Source organism: Lagopus leucura, unplaced genomic scaffold, assembly GCF_019238085.1.
Source record: "Lagopus leucura isolate 7727_CA_CO unplaced genomic scaffold, USGS_WTPT01 Super-Scaffold_100036, whole genome shotgun sequence".
NCBI lineage: Eukaryota > Metazoa > Chordata > Aves > Galliformes > Phasianidae > Lagopus > Lagopus leucura.
Window position 1 is genome coordinate 3,113,199 of NW_024962285.1, and position 21,068 is coordinate 3,134,266.

General features: G+C 38.4%; 1 protein-coding gene across 2 annotated transcripts in view; it reads right to left on the minus strand.

The window, feature by feature from the left end:
- COMMD10 (COMM domain containing 10) overlaps positions 1 to 19,965 on the minus strand; it is a 98,172-nt gene extending 78,207 nt beyond the window's left edge. The window contains exons 1-6 of one of the 2 annotated variants that reach the window (XM_042882891.1): positions 19,914 to 19,965; positions 19,688 to 19,778; positions 18,044 to 18,154; positions 15,070 to 15,225; positions 3,888 to 3,998; positions 174 to 1,370 (exon numbers count right to left, since the gene is read on the minus strand). In XM_042882891.1, the coding sequence (XP_042738825.1) occupies positions 1,326 to 1,370; positions 3,888 to 3,998; positions 15,070 to 15,225; positions 18,044 to 18,154; positions 19,688 to 19,778; positions 19,914 to 19,945 (546 nt within the window). In that variant the 5' untranslated portion in view covers positions 19,946 to 19,965 and the 3' untranslated portion in view covers positions 174 to 1,325. Of the gene's footprint in view, positions 1 to 173; positions 1,371 to 3,887; positions 3,999 to 15,069; positions 15,226 to 18,043; positions 18,155 to 19,687; positions 19,779 to 19,913 lie in introns of those variants that run through there. The other variant, XM_042882890.1, reaches the window with a different exon arrangement.
- Positions 19,966 to 21,068: the final 1,103 nt, after the last annotated feature.

Sequence of the window (21,068 nt, forward strand, 5' to 3'; positions counted from 1 at the left end):
TGCAAACCTCATTTTGATTTTCAGTAAACAGTTGCAAAGGAAAAAGAAACAGTTTCAAAGATTTCTACAGTCATTCTCTCCTTTTAGAGCATCCAGAGATTCAAGAGAAATTAAAATGAAATAAATTCAAATGATTCCAGTAATATTTTAATATCATGTGCCTTGTGTCAGAAGTATTGCATTGGCAGATTTAATAAAGCAGCACTTTTATAATTTTTGTCTTGCACTGGCATACAAAACATCACAACATTCTTCAGATGTCAGAATAAAGAAGAAATACAATAAACAGTAATGAACTCTCAGAAGGAATCTATTCATAGCATTCCCACTCAAAGGAAAAATAACTCCCTCAAAGGCAGGCTATCAGGAAGTCCTTAATGGTTAAAAAGGAAACTGTACACAAAAATAAAGAAGAGGGAAAAAAGAAGAGCAATACCTTCCATAGGAAAAACTGTGATTAAATTTGAGTATTTAATGAAGCCAGTTTACAAAAAAGACCTGAGAGACAACACTAGGCAACAATAGTTAATTTATCCTAGCAACTTTCAAGCATAAATGCAAGCTATACATCATTTGTAAAAATGCACAATAGTGAGTATCTTACATGATAAAGTATCTCACTTCATATTCCTAATGAACAAGTACAGCAGAACACTCTCTTACTTGTCACATTTCTCTGGGAAGTTATTCTGCACAGATAATGTGACATTTCTGAAGCCCACAGACCTTTTGTACAAGCTCTACCACAGTTTTTGCATACGGCTTCTGTGGCTGTGGGGAATTGCTCTAGCTGCTCAGAAAACTCTTTTCCTATAGATGGCCCAGGGAACTGCTGTATGAACAGTGGGAAAGAACATACAACTGTGTGCCTACACAGATCATTATTAAACCATTCGGACAAACAGAGATGCTAATCTACACAGCACTTACTTTTCTGGATCAGTCTTTGTTTGCAAATCTACATCATAATTGGTGCACATTACCAGGATTAATTTCTACGCCCTCTACTGGCTACTTCATCTTACAGCCAAAAAATGATCCCGCTAGTGCTGCAGCTCAACAGCAAACTTGAAACCTAATTACACAGTCAAAGAGAACAGTCATACACATCCAAAAGCAAACACACCAGTTTGCAACTGGCTATTTTCTAAACGTTCTCTTCATTTGCTTAAATATAAGAATGGAAACAAAAGCAACTTCCCTATCATACTAGCCTGTTTCCATTTTGTCAGATTTAGAAATGCTATCAAACATTACAAATTCTGAATCATTGCAGTTAAGCGGTGTTAATTGCATTTTTAACCACAGCTTGCTTTTTTCTCCTCTCATGCCAAATTTCTGGGCAGCCTGGTCTCCGGTGGTTGGTGAACCTGCACATAAAAGAGGGTTGAAACTAGATGAGCACTGTAGCACTTTTCAACCCAGGCCATTCTATGATTTCATCAACAACCAAGCTGTGCAGCAGTTTATAATCACAGAACAACTTGGTTTGGGACGCAGGGTTTGGCAGCTCCCCTGAACCCCCTGCAGCAGGGCTGGATGCACACCTTGGTCAGACTGTCATCATCCCACAACTCCAGCTATGCAGCCTCTCATTCCACTGCTTAAAGACCCTTACGATGGCAAGCTCTGCATCACATACATAAAACGTACATTAGATCCAGAGCAAAAGGAATTCAACATCCAAGCACAAACAAACAGCAAATTTTTACAATCAAGAATGTCTTCAGAAAAGATCACATGATCTATGGCAATTACTACTAACCACAAGCAGAGTATTTACTGGGCAATGCAAATGTAACCAGCAGCTTAAATCACCTGAAAGAAACAAAGCCCAATTTTATTATGAATTCCAAAATTATAATACCTGTAACTCTTCTGTATTTCTGTATACATGAGATACCCATCTCATGTACTGGATCCTCTGACTCGTTACATGAAGCTCAAATATCATCAGTATATCCACACATTTTCTGATCAACACTACTGGAAAAATAATTTAACACCTATTTCAAATGTCAGGTTCTGAGAAAAAATAGTTTAAATGGTCTTTAACTGTAGTTACTTGCAGTAAACATTAACATATTAGTATAAATTACTTTCAATTAGTAGAAATAGTGGCAAATTTCATTTACTTTGCTCAGTATTTTTTTTAAACAGGTTCTAATTATGTAAGCTGACAGGACAAACTTCTACTGTTATACATAGATCAGAAACGTAAACCCTTAGTGCCTTCCACAGCCACTACCTTCAGAACTGATTGTGAGTATTATCCGAAAACATTCAGAGCTGGAAATCTGTGACAAAGAGCAGTACTGCCCCCTAATGAGCCAACCCCACAAAAGCACTTCTACAACATCGTTTTCCTTTACATTTGAAAAAAAATGACATTATTCTAACCATGAGTAATTTTATACAAAAGGTTTGTGCAAAATGAAGACAATCATTATGAACCTGTACACTAAGCTCATGCAAATTTTTTGTTCAAAAGGCACATACATAAGTTTAGGGAGAAAAATGAAAATAAGTACCTAGATTTCCAGATAATTTAATGCTCCATGCACAAAAGCATCACAGTGATACCAAACACTGCACAAAAATCAATCACCTTCAACTCTTCTGCTTATGGGCACATATTATCCAATTTTAAACTTGCTCTCTTTCAGAATGTCATCAATCACCCAAAACAAATCAACAGTTACCTTCGTAATAGATACACTAGAATTTTAGTGTTGAAACGTATTTCATCAACAAGATGCTCTTCATGTTGCACTGTTCTGTCTAGAAGCCAGGTACAAGCCTACTTTAGGCTTGTAATCATTGAAAATTAATTCTGACATAAGTAAATAGCTACACTCACAAAAATAAATTAAAAAAATCCACTTGCCAAATTCTGTTCGTAAAGGAAATAAGTGAACTATCTCTGCCACATCTTGGAATGGAAGCCACATCTTTCTCATGTTGTTATAATTACAGTCACAGACTGGAACCTCTATGCAGCGCTCCTCAGAGCAGCTTGGGCATAAAATATCATTTGGTTCCTGGATGTACTTCTCAAAAAAACAGACTGCAGTGAACTCTACTGAAAGCCCTGACAAAAAGCACAAATACAAGCGGTGTATTCTCTTGTATTCTACTACACATCGGGAATTCCACTGGCATTAGTAAAATTACCTCAATTTAAATGCAACACAAAAGCTGAATTTCTGATTCTTCTCTTTTGTACTGACTGTTCCATTGCTTAACAGTCTGAGAGACACCACAGAAGGCTCCAATCTTAGCAAGATAAGATAAATAAATGTTTATGTGCTAAGTGATATATGACACAGCTTTATAAATAAAACTTCACTAGTTGTTTTTGACACTGAAACACCATCAATCACTAAAAATTCTGAATATAAGGCTTTACTTTACAATCTCCAAACATGGCTTTCCATGGCTTTTACCACTGTCATCATTCATATAAATACATTATTAGCAAAAAAAGGCTAGGAGTGACAAGTGGGATCTTAACTGACTAGTCATGGTACAGTACAGCAAGAAGCTGAGCAGTAATTTCAAGGAGTAGCAATCACAAGTTGAATCTAGGTATCTAATAATATGCTTTACAGATCCCATATAGCCATATTTAATAGCATTTTTCCATGATGCCACAGCCCACAGTTGCTAACACAGCTGTAAGCCCCACAATCTACTTAATCTATATGCTGTTACATCAGCACTTCACAATTCCAAATGCTTAATCATTAAAGAGTGTTATTTCACAAAATATGAGAACACTGGAGAGAGACTAATTATTAACAAGAGAGCCAACTGACGCCTCAAAACTTCTAACACAAAGTTGTCATCACAGTTCATTCCAACTTTGTCAAATGCATTTGTCCTACCTTTGAGTCTTCATTGCTCACACCCAGCTCCAGCACAGCTCGAGGAGATTTCAGCTTCGCTTGCGTGGATGCAGACATTTGAAGATCAAGCTGCCAACCAACTGTTTCAAGCTATAAAACACAAACGTAGATTAGAATCATACAGTACAGAAGCACTGGGAGGTCAACTTACAGCATTATTCAATGGTTTGTCAGTGAAAGTCATGCTCGACAAGTATTAAGCACTCTTGCAGAATACACATCCTACAAATTCTCCAGAACTCCAAGCAGTGGAGTCCAAACTTACCAGTTAAAACTGCCTGTGGCCTTCACAAATAAAAGTAACTTCAAATACCTCAGATGTGCTGGAAATAAAAATCCATAAAACAAAATGAAGTACCCAAACTAAGATGCATTCTTCTTCCTTGCAAAGTTGATCTAAGTAGAACATTCAGTTTCATGTTTTATCTTACAGAAAATTAATAAATTCCCAGTAACTTGTAAGCTACCTAAAAATGGTAATCTTTTAACCAACAGATCTACTGCATGTCCTACCACATATGGAAGTTTACAACAAAAAAATTATTTCTGGGCTGCTTTTCAATATGTTTCTACCAAAAAGCTAAGTTGAGTAAGTACACATTAGCACTGGAATAGAAAGCTCCTCAAAAACACATTCCAAAATACTTTTTAATCTCTAAATGAAAGTGACACTCACAAATTACTGAGTTACAGCACACACAAAGCATATATGAACAGAACTACAAGCCTAACAGGAAATAATCTACCTAGCCTTCTTGAATCTTCAAAAGTAGAAATACAAAGTCTTACCACCTGGCAAGTTAATCGACATACAAGTTTTTTAGTCTACTCTCTCCTTTCTGCTCGTAAATACTGCAGCTCACTTTTATTGTTCCTAAGACAGCCACTTTTGTTAACCCCTTTCCAGCTCAATATTCAGTACATGCCCTGTTCTCCTGCAGTGACAGTAATCTCTAGACAAAAGACAGGACAGAAAATGAAAGGCACCACAGTGGTCTGAGTTCACAGCTGAACAGCAGCCGTAACTCCCTTTCTGTTACTGCTTTACTTTACCATCACTTCACTTCCCACAGCCATTTTTATTTCTGTTTTAAAAACAGTTGCAGGAGAACAGGTTTTGATTAACAGATAATATGGTGCCTAAAATTCGAAGTGGCCTGCCTATATGCTTTCTTGAAATATGAATGTAATGTGTATTTGACTGTGGTCACGTTTACGCAGACATTCAGCATTCTGAAATGTCAATTAATCTTCTGAGAGCAGGGACATGTTGCTGCATGATATTTATGTCAAGGCACAGTATTTGGATGCCACGAAGTACATATTTTAAGGGCAATTTCATCAAAAGACGAAAGGAACTTAAATTTATTTTCACTTCTAATAGAAAACTACATAAAACAAATATTGGGAGAGACAATGAAGTGCCAGCATCTTAGATAACACTGACACTTATATTATGCAAAAAGTATGTGCTAGGGGAGAAGAATTTCTTCAGAACTAGCAGGGAATTAAAACCATGTTTTTAGCTTTTTCTTTTCATAATTTCTAAGCAGCAGTTTAGAAATATGCAATACCTTGTCACTGCAACATTAAACACTGTTGAAAATGCACTTTTTTGCTCTGTAAGCTCTCATTTGGTATCTCTGACAATTATTTGATCAGAAGGTTGTATTCAGGAAACAAAAAACAACAGGTGCAGGCTGGAAAGAAAGGAAGGGGAAAAAAAGCTAGATAGTAAATAAAAAGATGAGCAAGCACAAATGAAAATCCTCCAGATCTGCCCCATGAACACCACCGCAAAAGATTCAGAGCAACAAAGACAGGACAACGCTTCCCACTTGTATTTCTTTTCCGTCTGGGCTTCTGAAGATATCATAACAGACAAGACTAATGGGTACAGAAGAACTTAGCAACAACACCCTCCCCTCCAGTGGTTAGTATGAGCCACAGAAAAAGCTCAACAAGCAGTGCACTCCTCACAAACACACTGCTTCTCTATGGCCACCTACGCCTGCGCCAGGGACTGATCCACAACCGCTAGCTGACAGCTACTGAATGTAAGAGCATCTGACCCTTCATCTTTCATTGCTGACTGCCCACACACATCACTACGAATGAAAACTGAAACAAAGAAGAAATTCAAGCAATCTGATCAGCATAACGAGTTTCTACATTGGCTGTTTAAAATGAAAATACTTCTCCTTTCTCAATTACATATGGATACGTATCTTCAACTATTTAATGATAAATCAAATGGATGTTCACTGGCAAAAGATTTCAGGCTAAGGATATCAAGGAGAAAACAAACCACTTTGCAAAAAATAGTCTACCAGAATCAATGCCCTTAGAGTGAGAAAGCAATATTCAAAACAGGCACACTGTAGGGCAACAACTTCAGAACTGAAAAAAAAGGAGACTGAGAAACAACCTCACTATGAAAGTAGAACATTGTTAAGGACTTTAATTGGGGAAAGGAAGGTAAGTGGAAGTAATGAGGGAAAAAGAAGTGAGAACTTTAAGTGGAAGCAGAATTACAGAGAACACAATGATCTGAAGATCATCCCTGTACTTCCAATTTCTGCCATTCTAAACTTGTGGAGTGGAGCCAGTATTTTTAAGGACAGAGTGTGTAAAGCTGTTTGAATAGCCGTATTTCAGGAAGAAAAGAGGATACTTTTCAATTTTGAGCTTTTGAGATATCCTGAAATAACTTCTCCTGCCTTCCCCTGCACCCACAGAGACTTCTAATTTTAAATGGGAAACCTAAATTTTTATATAAATTACTTGCTTCTAGAGGGCGAAGCTTTCAGAAGGCCACACAATAGCACAACAAATAATTATGGAAATGACAAAAAAAAAAAATCAGCAATGCAACCATCAGAACTCACTGATGTGGCACAAACACTTCACTTCTTGGCACTACTGCCCAAAGGTTCCTCACATTACTCCTGGTAAGGTTTACTAATCAACTACGTGATTGTTCAGTAATTTTGGTGCTGGGATATTTGAAGAATCATACTGAACACTGCTCTCCATTGCTATACGAAAGGAAGATTTTAACTGTCTGTTGGCTTTTAGTTTTTCTGTTTGATTTTTTTTTAAAAGAACAACCAAAAGTCCCAGTAACATGTGCCTTTTCAAGACAGCAAACAATTTTCATTAGCCTAGAGCTGTCAAGGGCCTCTCAAAACCTGAGTGATTTGTATTGACGAGAATTTTAAAACAAACTGTTCTTGCTGTCTGCAGCATCAAGAGCCAGCAAGAGCAATCTTGAAAGAAACTGATCACACTGCTGAGACTGAGAAGAACAGTTTACTAACAAAACTGCGGTGTGATGCTATCATTGTTCATCCAGTTCATAAGGCACCAACCACTACAGTCCAATTGGCTTCTAACCTGAGCACAACTGAAAACAAATCTTGACTTTCTTTCTGAAAACCCAAGTCTTGGCACAGATCTGAGCACTTCCAACAGTACTGTTTCTTCTGTAACCTTAGCAATGCTAAAGGATTTGATTAACAAGGAGATCTGTGGTTACATGCAGCTTCACGTGGCACAGAATACAGCTTTCAAATTGCACAGATGAAAACATTCATGTCTCCTTACACTGAGTCAACACTCAGCCCATTCATCGTAGTTCACACGCACCTATCATTATTTTTTTCCCCACAGACAAGTTGATTAATTTGAGGACAGCCTAAAGCAGTGCAATTGGCTTCGTTTCCACGAGTTTTTGATGGTTTGTCTGACTTGTTTGGGGATGAGGGAGGTGGTGCTTTTTGTTTTGCTTTGCTTTAAACCACATCACAGAATGCCATAAAAACATCTTATTGACTCATTCCTCACAGGTATCACAGAAAATGCCAATCTTCTATGGAACACAAGCTACTGTAAAAAAAAATAGGATGGCTGAAGTAATACAGAAATTAGTTTCATGCTGTGCTGGTAGATAGCTCCACCTGTCTGATTTTCAAATACCATAATCCTTATTTTGAGAAGCCTGTCTGTTCCAAGTGATATAATAATATTTGACACCTTAGGTATTACTGAACAGGAGATTACGCCTTTTGTATCCTGAAGGAGAAGGTGCTCTTGCTTGTTTTTATACAGCTTTTTCCATTCAAAGTCAAATTAATACACAGGTAATATTAGTATTTTTCAGAGTTACACTCTACTCATCTATTTCTACCAAATGTAGTACATCCATAACAGCATTACATCAGTTTACACACAGCAGCTTCACTACATCAGTGCTGGAACTCTATTAATTTAAAGTCTATTGTAATAAAGTCTAAAGTAAATACAGATAATTTAAGATTGCAAACTCCAAGCTTCAACTGCTATATTGTTAGGAATAAGTAACCAATACTATTTGAAAGTGGGTGATTTATAGCTCAGACATAAGCAATCTAAAGAGGAAAACCGCCCTTCAAGGTCAGAGGAGCAGTAAAAGTACACACCAGAAGTATCCAAATGGAAAAAAATAGCTGACTGACTCTTCTGCCTAGCAGAAGAATATATAGCAAAAACTTCTGGTGGTAAAATGAAGTCAGGCAGCTTTTAAACAGTTATAAGGCCCATTTTTATTAGCGACAAAGATACACCAGAAATTACTTGTCATTTCATGCCCGGAAATCATAACCAGACCATCTTTTCCAAGAATTTTTACATACTAATGGAAAAAATTATAGTCTGCATTACACAAGATGCTAAATGCGATCAGCACAGCATTTCATTCCAACTTAAAATGGCTATATTGTGCACAGAAATAGAGCAATTGTTTCAGATGTTTCTAAATGTTCTCAAAATGTTATCTCCTGTCCCTTATCATTTGCACCTACTTCGTAGAGAAAAAGAAGAGGGTAAGAAAGATAGGAAAAAATCTCATTAAAAAAATCCTCAAGTAACAGCAGCTAAGAAACTGTACATTATTAAAGTACACAGTAACAGTAACAATGAGCACAAGATTAAAGGAACTCAGCCGTGCAGTAGCAGGCTTTCAAAATAAATCTCAGAAGGCATAAAACCAAGCCTTTATTTCATCTTTCATCAGTTGATTTCTTTTTGCCACTATCTATGATGGCATTGTATCATGCAAGTTGCCTCACAATTCACTGTGACAATACCCATAGGGACTAAACTGTCTTGTGACCTCTGCTTGTCACTGTAAGAAGAATTAGAGGAGCAAAAACTAACCAGAACCTGACAGATGCCTTATTTCTGCTTAAACTGTATTCCTGTTTATTTTGCTTTTTTACCAATATCAGAATGAATTTTTTTTCCCCCAAAATACACACAGCCCCAAATTTCTGCTGTCATAACCGCCCTAGGATGCACGTCATTCAGAATGTTATTTCTACAGACCAGCCAGCATCTAACAGAAGGAGCTGGGTACATTCATGCTACAAATAAACCCCTTAAGAAGACCAGTTTTAGAGAAAATTCCTTTCGGAATTTTTCCTGTAAGGCCTCAAACAGACATCAACATACAGAACTGACAGCTCTGTGAAGAGTTATAGGTATGTAATTACACCAGCTGCATTCCCACACACCATTATATTAAGTAAGGCTATCTCAATGCCTTAAAAAACTTCCCCTCGCTTGGAAACACAGGACTCCTTTTTTATTATGTATATTTTAGAGATATTGCAAACAGTTCTCCAAAACAAGAAGCCTAGGAGGAATACAGCTCAACATGCTTGTTAGAATAGACAGACTTACATAGCAGCAAAAAAAAAAAACCAACAAAAAACAAATGTATACAGAACATAGTAAGGATGGGGTTTTTATTTTGGCTGGCTTTGTTTTTTGGAGGGGTAACAGCAGAGAAAAGTAAAGAAATCAATGAAAAACTGCCATGAGAATTCAGAATGAACTTCACCAAAAAGCTTGCTTCTCCTTGGAGAAACAAATAAATACATTTTAATCCAAACAATGTGTCTTAATGTCTGAACTGACATGTTACCTTAAAAACTGGATCAGACTTATCGCTTTCCTATCATTCTAAAGGTCAAAGTAAGAATACCTTTAAACAACAACAAAAAAACAAACCCTGATACAAATATCATCATTCCAACTGATAAGGAATGTATCACCCAGCAGAAATAATGTAGTAAAGGGACTACCATAATAGGAAAGACTCAAAGAACTAATTAATGCAACAGTAGACTATACATAATTAATAATACTGGGCAGCTGAAGGCTGACTATAAATAGATTAGTGAAAGAAAATGAAAGGATGAAGTAAAAGAATAAATAATATTAGGTGATAAAGCTTTAACTGTACGTTTTTTATTCACCTCTCAGGACAATAGGCTCCTATCAACCAAGCAGACTGCACCAAAAAAACACTCAAAGACCTCAGCCCAAAAAAGAACATTTTTTTCTAACAATTAAGAGCAGTTTTCAGTATGTCACAGAGGAGATTAATATTCCTCACCTGGGAAATATTTATTCTGTTTTAATAATAAACTGAATTTGGCCTGTAATCTTAATGAAGCTATCAGCCAATGCATTACCACCTACACGTGCTGCACGAGGACAGAATCTGAATGCTATCTGGTTTAAGAAAAACAAAACACAAACACAAGGAAATTGTCTGTAAGACATCATTTCCCCCAAATAGGTAGTGAACCTACCTGCATCTCTCCTTGCAGATTTTCAAAGGCTGCCTGGACACTATCCTGGGCAATCCACCCCAGGCAGCCATGCCTGAGCATGAGGAATGGACCAGATGATCTACAGACACCCCTTCAAACCTCAGCTATCTTGCAATCACATTGCTAACTGTTGTGACAAACGAACCACTTTATTTTCACATGTAAAATCTTCCTTTTGTGAGACAAGTGAGCAAACCAGGAACTTGCACAGGGCCATGTAAACAAGCACACTCAAAGTACGTATATGGGGGGCACATTTATGGGATCGTCCCCTAAAAATGTTTTAACCATAAACACACTGCAGAGTATGAATAATTAAGTTCCTTAAGGAGGATTATATCTAATATAATTTCTAAAAATCAATTTTGAAGTCCAAGTTACAAATTTCATCTAAAACCTATCTCTTACCAGGTGTTTTTCAGTGTATCAACTTCTTTTAAAAAGTCAAGTGGTAATTATGACAATTTACAGAAAGTTAGCTACTAGAACAATGTATCTTAATACAATATTTTCCCCAATTTCTTAAAGACAACACAGCAAATACGTGCTAATTCACTATTACTTATAGAAGACAGATTGAAATAAATGAGGGGATCGTGCAGCCATCTACTGCACTTGTAATCTTATGAATTCCATGTAGTGAGATCATGAGTTCCTTCACTTTCCCATGCAATTTTTAAATATTTTTCTATACATGCCTTATTAGTAGAAAAAAATAACTGATTTAACCCTTCGCCTAAGGAAAAGCTTTCATGAACTTCAGAGTTTTTCACTAAACTGAAGTCCAAAGGATTAGGATTTTAAAAGGTTTTATAAAACCGACTGAGGAACTAAATTCAAGCTGTTGAAACCTCAAACAATACCTTAAGTCCTACATTCACCCTCAAACTGCAACTCAATTTGCCATCCAGAATAGCAAAAAAAAAAAAAAAAAAAAAAAAGATTTTCAACTTTTCTTTGAAGCATTTGTAGAAGCAGATGCCCATATTTAAATTTCATTTTAAAAGTAAACATTTTAAAAAAGGAATTGACAGAATTTTGCAGTTACCTTTATAGTATGCAAATAATTACAAATGACAGTTTTAAACTTGGTATGAATTGTAACATGCTACCAAAATGTCATTCCATTATATAACATAGTAGAGAAACAGCAATTTTTTCCCAATGAGGTCACAGAATGTAAAAAAGGCACAAAGTTCTAACACAGCTAGAATTACAAATAAACGATTATCAAGGGTTTTTGTACTAGTTTCTTATAAGTAGAAAACTCAACAGCAAAAAAAAGATCACCTAACAGTATGTCCGAGAAGTCTGTTGAGACATTTGCTTGGCAGAGCATCTTCAGAATCACCTCCTGATCTGCCCACACATGCTGTGTTCTGAAAAGTTCACCTTGTAACCTTCCATGATTTCACTTGGTTTTCAAAGTGCTCACCTCTCTCAACAGGAAGTTATGCTTGTCACACTGCACCTCAGACAGTTCAAACTCTGGGACTTACATGCTTGACATCGACAAGTATTACTTCAAAAAAACAAGGCAAAAATATGTGCAGGTAATCTTTTTTGCATACTTACATTATATGCCATTTACTTGCTATGTTTCCTGAATGAATAGAACTTTGCACATCAAGAATCCACGGTTTCTGAATCTACACGTGCCTAAAATTACCCAGCTTTCCACGTGATCAAGTTCAAACACTTTGGAAAAAATCAGCTGTAACCTAATTACATTATTTTTTTTTTATTATTTTTATTATTATTATTATTATTATTTTATTATCTTTAGCCTCTGCAACTGACAGATTTTGTCTTCTTAAAATGTGCCTATACTTCTAAAAAAACAAAAGCTGCTTGTACTATGCTCTTATTTGTCAGTACCATATATTCCTTACCAGATTTATTTTCTATGTACATTTCAATAACCAATTGGGTAACAGAAAGGATTAAAAAAAAGCAAATCTTAGCCCAGTAAGATAAAAAAAGATAAAAATGAAAAACAACTAAGTCAATGTTCAACAGTTCTGTTGAATCATTTGGTCATGTCTGACACAGACACAGGTTCCATTTACACTCTCCTGAAGGCTCATCACAAGCAAACAACAGGATTTTATACCTGCTCATTTACGCCTAAAGGCACAGTGGATCAGACTTCAACAGCACGTGCCCTAGTTTTAACTGGCAACAGACACACCTGAAGCATGAAAGCTTTCCTTAATTATCCATATTAGAAAATCGAAAGCAGCAGATGCTCTGAAACACGCTAATGACAGAGAAATGAGACAAGCCAGGCCACTACCGGTGCTCATGAGCACACTTTACAGGAGGTCCACATGTCCAAACGACAGTCTGCACATGGCCTGGCACAACTCACAATGCAGCTCACACCCGGCCTCATGCCATGGACAACTCTCCATCAAGAGGCCTGGCCCAGCAACAGGCACGCACCCATCACTCAGTACAAACAGTACTGGGTGATCAATGCTGCCTGGGCTGAAACCAGGACACAGGGAGGGCCCACTGCAGTGCTGATTCTCTCTCTTGCACCCACTACATGCACTCAGCTGCACCAAAACCCGTGCGTGTTACTCATGGCATGAGCATGTGCAGCTTGCTGGCTGTGTATTTAAAAAAAAAATGTTAAAAATCAAAGAGACTCCATTATAAAAACTATTTAAGAGGTAGTAAATCTAATTGGGAAAAAAAAAAATAATAATCAAAATCATTTCATGAACACTAGTTTACTAAGCAGTGTTTGGAAAGCATGGCACATGTAATTTGTCCTGATAAAATAATGGATTTTTCTAAAATCAGTTTGCCTCGCCAGACTGGAATCAGGCAAATCAAAGAAACAGGAAAACACAATGCAAGAAATTTGGGAAGTAAGGCTTTGGCAATAAATGAAAATATTGATGCTACAAATACAGCTCAACCTGCCACTTTCGTTACAGGTACTGTTAGCATAATGTCACTGAAGAAATGGCTTCTACTGTGCCATTTAAAGACAACTAAATATCCTGATGCACTTGAAACAGCAAAAGATAAATTAAAACAATTTTCTTTAACCTTCATCAACACATCAGGTACAGCTTTTGAAGACACCCTGGTGATGGTCTGTAAAAAAAAGATGGACCTGTAAGATTAGTAGAAAACTATGCAATTGCCACTGACAACTCACATTTGATAAAATACCACAGCATTGTACATCCAGGAAAATTCTGTGCAAAAGCTTTAAAAACAGATAACGTCATGCAAATCATCAGCTAACCCATGAATAAAGTATAATGTACTTAAAAGTCTGGATGCTGATTACGAAGACATCATTTGCTTTTCTGAAGGAAGGGGGCTAAAGTCAGAGTGAAATGCCAAAAAGACTTTTTTGGATTCGTGAAGCAAAATCAAGTCCTTTATGGAATCAAAGAGAAAAATCGTGCCACAAGATGATTAAAAATGGCTCACAGATTTAGCATTTTTGGTGGATTTTATCTCTCCTTCAAATGAGTTTAATGTGTCCTCAAGGTGAAAATCACCTTATCTGTACTACATTTCAAAAAGTAACTGCACTCAAAATGAAACAAATTAGGGCAAACTCAAGTTATAGTTATAATTTCACACACTTTGATGTATTGGCATATAGTATGCAGCTTTGTTTTTTCAAAATCAACAGTTTTGATACAGGAATTTGAGAAAAGCAATCAAGATTCCCCCCCAAAGAAATCAAGAATTTTTTGGTATATTTGCAACTCTACTTTCAGACAACATAACCACATTACCTGCAAATTTTCAAATGGAATGTACAGAGCTGCAATCAAACATTCATCTCAAATTAAAATTTGATCATGCATTTTTACTACGCTTTCTTAGACTGAGAAAAACATCCATCACTCAACAGTCACACCTTGCTCATGTCATCGCTCTTTTTTTGTCAGTACACACACAGGTGAACAACTGTTTTCAATGATGCAGCATGGCAAGAGACATATTTCATCAAGAATCTCAGTTGACCTCCTTGAGAACTCACTAGGAATAGCAACCACTTCCACTGAACTGATGCACAAGTTTCATAAATCCTAACACTCCACATGTTTTATGGTTTTCTTGCTCTCTGCTTTTTGTATTTTAATTCAAGTATATTAAAAATAAGTTTTGGTAGTTATAAACACATTATCCACATATTTCACTTGTGGCCCAAGACAATACCTATTCACCCCACATGGCACAGGCAAGCCAAGAAGCTGGACACCTATGACCTAGTGTAAAGCATGTTCATATGGTGTAAAGCATATCACAAATGACACATACGGCACATTACACTGCATAGTTCAAGCAGTTATAGCAGCTGAACTAACACATAAACACCTCTTTGAGGCAACACAACCTCATTACACTGACGACATGTACCCTTTTTGTTTTCAGTACCCTGTGCTGTCATAGATTCTTTATGTTAGACACCTTGCTTTAAAACACAACTATATAGCTTTAATCTCTTAAACAGTAAGAATTACCTTCTGAGGGGTCAAAATCCTCTGTCTGAACTTCTCAATTGTCTCTTGACCCGCAGCTGCCCATGCACTAGCGAATGCCTCAGCTTTGTCTTGGTCCAGGTGGATGCTCTGCAGCTGTTGTTGCAGTGAAGCAGGCTTCAAATTGTGATAAACAGCCTGTTTAAAGGAAAAATAACCACTATCGTTAAAGCACTGTTGCACAAGTTGTGCCAAACCAATTCTACAATACTACAGATGGCCTCCACGTGCACACAAGATTTTTTTACTAGCAGCTCTACAACGGGACTGCAAGCACTGTGTTCATCCTAACCATTTCACAGAGGAAATGGAAGAGTGTAACTTTCCCAATCACAACTCAAAATGCAATAATACAGATGATTCAAGATAAACCATTAAAAGTTACATATGCAAACTAAACTCAACACCATACTAGGTCCCAAGAAATAAGTCCTGTGGTGACATGGCACTCCAGAAGAACTGAGTCAGATAATAGGACTCATTTCAAAAAATTCCCCTGTAAAGACTTGGGCCAAAGATCACAGCACTGAGTGGATTTATCACATCCCCTATTATGTACCAGCTTCTGGTAAATGCACAATGGATTGTTAAAAACCATGTTGAAAGCAATGAGTGACAGAACATTTAAGCACTGGGAAAAGCATTTAGCAGAAGCCACCTGTTCAGTCAACACTGGAGGACCAATCAATGGACACAGTCCTGCCCAATCCAGCCCCCTACATACTGCAGAGGGAGATAAGGTCTCTGTGGTACATGTAAAAAGCATGTTGGGAAAAGCAGTTTGGATCCTTCCAGCTTCTGGAAAGGGCAAACTTCTACATAGAACTGTTTTATTCAGAGACCTGGGTCCACTTGGTGGGTGATGGAGAAAAATGGGGATGTTCAATGTTCACCATAAGGGAATTTGATACTGGGGAGTGCAATCAGTAATTCCATCTATGTATGTGTGCATGTGTGTTCAGTGAATGTTAGTTACTGTTTGTATACATATTAAGCATGACATGGTGATATGGAATAGGGTATGGAATATCATGGCTTTACGATTTCTGTTACTGATGTTTCACATCATAACATCATGCAGTGCACTGGGAGCTAACAAGTTAATGGTCCAGTTCTGTAGACTGTCAATAGCTCCAGGGTACCTCTCAGAGAAGAGAACTACATCTCACAGAATCACAGAATTGTAGGGGCTGGAAGAGGCCTCCAGAGGTCATCTGGTCCAACCCCCAGCAGACTTTCACTGTTCCATTTCTGTTTTCCATTCAGAGGGAGAGCTAAAACTGCTCCAGAGTCATGAGACTGTGCCCTTCTTCTTGCTTGTCACTGCAGCGTGCTCCCTAACCATCTCACCTACAGCATTAGAGTAAGGCCTTTTGTTTTGGACACACGCTTTCATTTTATTTGACTCCTTAACCTCAATTTCAACCATATTATATTTTGTTATCTTGCATTACACTATCAGATTTAGTAAATTCGTTTTCTCCCTTAGTTAACTGCCAATGGCTTTTTAGGCCCATCTCACCACCTTTTACCTTTTCACCCTTCCCCATCTCCCAGGACATGGGCCCTCCAACCCCATTTAGTCATGGAACCAGGCCAAACTGCACCTCATATAGTCAGTATACCTCCCTGTGCTTCCACTGTGGGTAGCGCCCAAGCATTTTAAAGTCTGTTGTGACCATGAAAAAAGAACAACTTCTCCCACTTGATACTGTCAAATTATTAGCAAAGCTAAGCTATCACATATTCTGAATCACATAATATTCTGAAGGGACAGTACTTTGCAGAAAAGGTGAGTTTGCTACTGTGGCCACAGCACTGATTTCTGTGATAAACACTCTCTATCATATGGTGCCCACCACTCAAAAAACAAACAAACAAACACCAGGACTCCATCATTCTTCCACACCTTAAAAAAAAACACTACACCACATACAGCAAAGACCACACAGCAATCTTATTTTTATAACACACCAGTAGATCACAAGTCTATTATCAAGGCCATGCTTTGAAAGAACAAGCAGCAATTCTAAAAAGAGTAGCTATCAGTGGAAACGCAGAAGAGCCTTTCAACAATATGCATTCCATATAGAAACCTTCTTTGGACTAATTAGTATGTTTTAGGGTTGTTTTTTTATTTAGAAAGTAAGTCCTAAGACATGCTTTTCTAATTTTTCTACTCATCTCCAGTAGATGTCACACAAATTAAGCAGTCAAGTGAATCAAAACAGAGAGGTTGTTTCCAGGTGAGATGAAAATTCAAAATTCCAGTTTGAATCTGGCCACAATTTTTAACTGTTCGGTGGATAGGAAATGTAGGCAGGACTATGCTTTCTTTTTGATACTGTGGAATATACTAAGTTAATTAACATTAAATTGACAGGTGCAAGAAAGACACAAGTCATCTAGCACAGCACATCTGATTAACACCAGAGCACACTTCCTATGCACAAAAACTTATCGCACCTGCACAGAAATGCAGCAGCAGCAACACTGCAACTGTCAGAGCTGCTGAGCTACCTTGTTTACCATCGTTTCCCACCTCAGTGGTGGTTGAGTGTCAACCCAGGGCAGAAGCAGAAAACATCCTCCTCGTACAAGGCACCCACTCATTCAAACACGAGAGCTATAGCAGGTGTGCCTGTTCACCTGCAAGTAAGAGGAAAAGCTATACCTCACAATTAACAACACTTCCTCAAGTGCAGCAACACTTCCGACAGTCACGCAGAGCTAATTTCCATTGCCTGTATTTACCTTGGCTGGAAAATTACGCCATAAATGCAATGAGTTCCATATAAATCAGTATACAAGTGGAAAATCATGCCCCCCAAAACATACGCAATATACCACAGACACTTTCCCACAAAATATTTTCTATCTTGACATCTGTATTTTTAAATCTACAGTCTGATAAAAGAAAAGCATTTATCAATTCATAGCGCTAAAAACAACGTACTTGCTCCAAAATAAATGATATGGCTTCAAGAACTAGATGAAGATCTTGCTTTTCCAGTGAAAAAGCTATCTGGAGTTTTTCTTCCTCCTCTTCACTGAAGCTGGTTTCAGCCTGAAACACAAGATTGGTTACTGCTGATTCTGTTCAGTCACCATGTATCTGCCAAAAAAAAGGCTTTCTCATCATTTTTATAAACACTACGTTTCTCTAGTTTTCTTAACTGGAAATAAAATAAAGCCCTTTCCATCAGGAAAAAAGAAAACTAATTTATCTCACTGAAATTCAGGTTTAACTTCTTATGAGATACTGCAGCTTCTATCAGGATCACTCAAAACACACCACAAAAAAAAAAAAAGCTCTCTTTATGCTTGAGAGCTGCTTAGAAAACGTTTCTCAAAATGTTAAAAAACGGCATCAGATCATCACGTGCAACAAACTTCCATAAATAAGAAGCGCACTGCTTGAATCAGACTCCAAAGAAAACAGGAAGCAAAAGCTGCTGTGTAGTTAATTCTGTAGGCTTCCTCCACTGCAGATTCTTCTTTTGAAAAACGACTGTTCTGTGGTAAAGAAAATAAAGCCTTAAGTCAAAGCATGTTGCTTTGAAAGCTGGATTTAAATATAGCCTATTCTACACCACGTTACTGAAAATTACTGTGAGTGTGCTGTACTTTTAAATACAGCAGTCATGATTACTGTAATAAATTAAACAGTACTTTAAACGCACATACAGTCATCCTTTAAAATGCAATTACTATGCTGCAAACATAAGAATGCAGCATCTCAACAAGTTAATAGCCCAAAAAAGGAGAGTTCACCAAAAAAAGGCAATTGAGCTGACAGAATAAACAAGATAAGGCAATCACACCAAAACATCAACAATCACAGTGTCTGTAGGAACAGTATCAAAACACAAGTGTTACTTGAACAATCAGCTTTTAGAAGCAGATGCAGAGTTCCAGGCATGTGCCCTGTTAGGAAAGTAAATTAAGTGAAGGGCTCCAAGGCCTTCATCCCCAGGCCAGGTACTTTGGGAAGGCAATGGGAGGATCCATGAGATGGGGCTCATTAGGTCAGCCTACTCGTGTCAAACCTTGCTCCTGTTAAAAGCTATTAATCTGGTACTGAGCACCGAAAAACTTAGCGATGCTTTCTTAACGAACTAGCATCCACTCAGAATATCTGAGACAGCTCTCCACAGTAACAGCAGCATCCAAGCCAGCAATTCTGGACAGGAGAAAATCAGAAACAGAATTAAGTTAAGAAAGAACCCTCGCAGTCCCTGAGCCGCAGCCACAAACAAGCTTTTACTTCTACCTGCGCTGCTCCCACCCTGCGCTGCCTAGTGCCAGCCTGCGCGTGAGCATAATGCAAACTTCGTGTTTCAGCAAACACAGAACAAAGGAATATGCAACGCGATGTCAAGAGTACAGCTGAAAGAAATCCTCAACAAAAGCACTTGTGTTTAATCATTTCTCTTACAGTTCCATATTTAAATTCCCTTTGATGTTTCGGGACGACGCAGCGATACCAAACTGCTGGTTTTATGCCTAACGCACAATGAAAAGCAAGCAAACAAGCATATAAATGATCGGCAAAGGTGACAAACACATCGGCAGAACGGTTCCGAGCCGCGCCGCCCACCTTCAGATGCAATCTCTGCAGCAGACGGGACAGCAGGCGCGGGAACCGACCCGAATCCACGGCGTTGAGCAGCAGCACGGCCCTGCGAATGCTGTGCAGAAGCAGAGGAAGAGGTCAGGCTGCAGCACGCCCCGCCGCGCCGCCCTCACCCCGCAGCGGCGCTCAGGCCGGGGCGGGCTGGGAGCGGGGAGACGCGCTGCCCCCACCGCCGCCTCCACGCGCCTACCTGTCCGTCTGCGGAACCACGGCCGCCGCCATGGCTGCCGCTGCCGCCCCGCCCCAACGTCAGCAGCGCGGCGGGGCGTGCCGGAAGGCGGCTTGCAGCCTCTTGTGACGGGCAGCTGGGGTTGACGTGCTGTATTTTGTCATGCTGGTTTTTTAATGCTTGCGCTTAAATGCTTGCATCTGGTCACGCGAAGGGAAGAAATCGAGGTTGCGCAGCCTACGCCTGTGCGCATTTGGTCTGATGACTGTAACGTGTGTTTCCCGAGTAATTTATCTTAAAGTGTCTTAAAGTTATGAGTAGCGTGTTGAAGGAGAAGCTACAGCAGGCGGTACTAAGCAAGAAGTGTGGAGCTGTAGGGACTGCAATGGTGCTGGTACAAATATTTATCAGGTGAGGAATTACCAGTCTGTATTTCTTCAGCCGGGCTCTAATGCTTTTCCCACAGAAGTTAATCAAATCTGTACGCTGTTCTCCTTTTGATGCATATAGAGTTCTGTTGTGCCTTTATGGGAGATATTAAAAGCCCAGAGAAAATTATCTGGAAAAGAGTTCAAAGCTGGTTTGGTGTTTGTTTTTTGTTTTTAACTGTTTTCTGTGCTTGCGTAGTTCAGAAGCTGGCAAATTGTGGCATTCTTATGTCAACAAATGCTGGCGTGTACTGAAATAAGTTCAGTACTGGTGCAAGAGTCATTTTTCTTTAACTGATGCAATAGGATTCAGTGGTGCTGAACATACTGTCAGGTTTTCATGTGGACAGGAATCTTGTAATGCTTCATTGCAATATTTGGGACAAATAATCTTCATTTTCTGCCTGTTGGTCTATAGTGATAAAAATCTGTTGTATTGCTAGTGTCCATTTCAGAGATATTAGTATACCTATATAATTGCAGGTTGACACTTACAGAGTCCATAAATAAAAGGAGTTTTATAAACAAATGTTGGTTTTGATTTAAAAGAGGGATTTGCAAACAGTGGATGAAAGAAAAATCAGCATCATTTTGCCATTTTCTCAGTACAGAAACAGGCTCACATGGGACCAGTCGTCTAGGTGGTCACCTGCACAGCCGAACATACAGGTGTCCCAGCATGCTGTGGTGATTTTGACATTTGATTTCAGATAGACTTGGTCTGCCTTCTTCAAAACTCCTGTCTCCT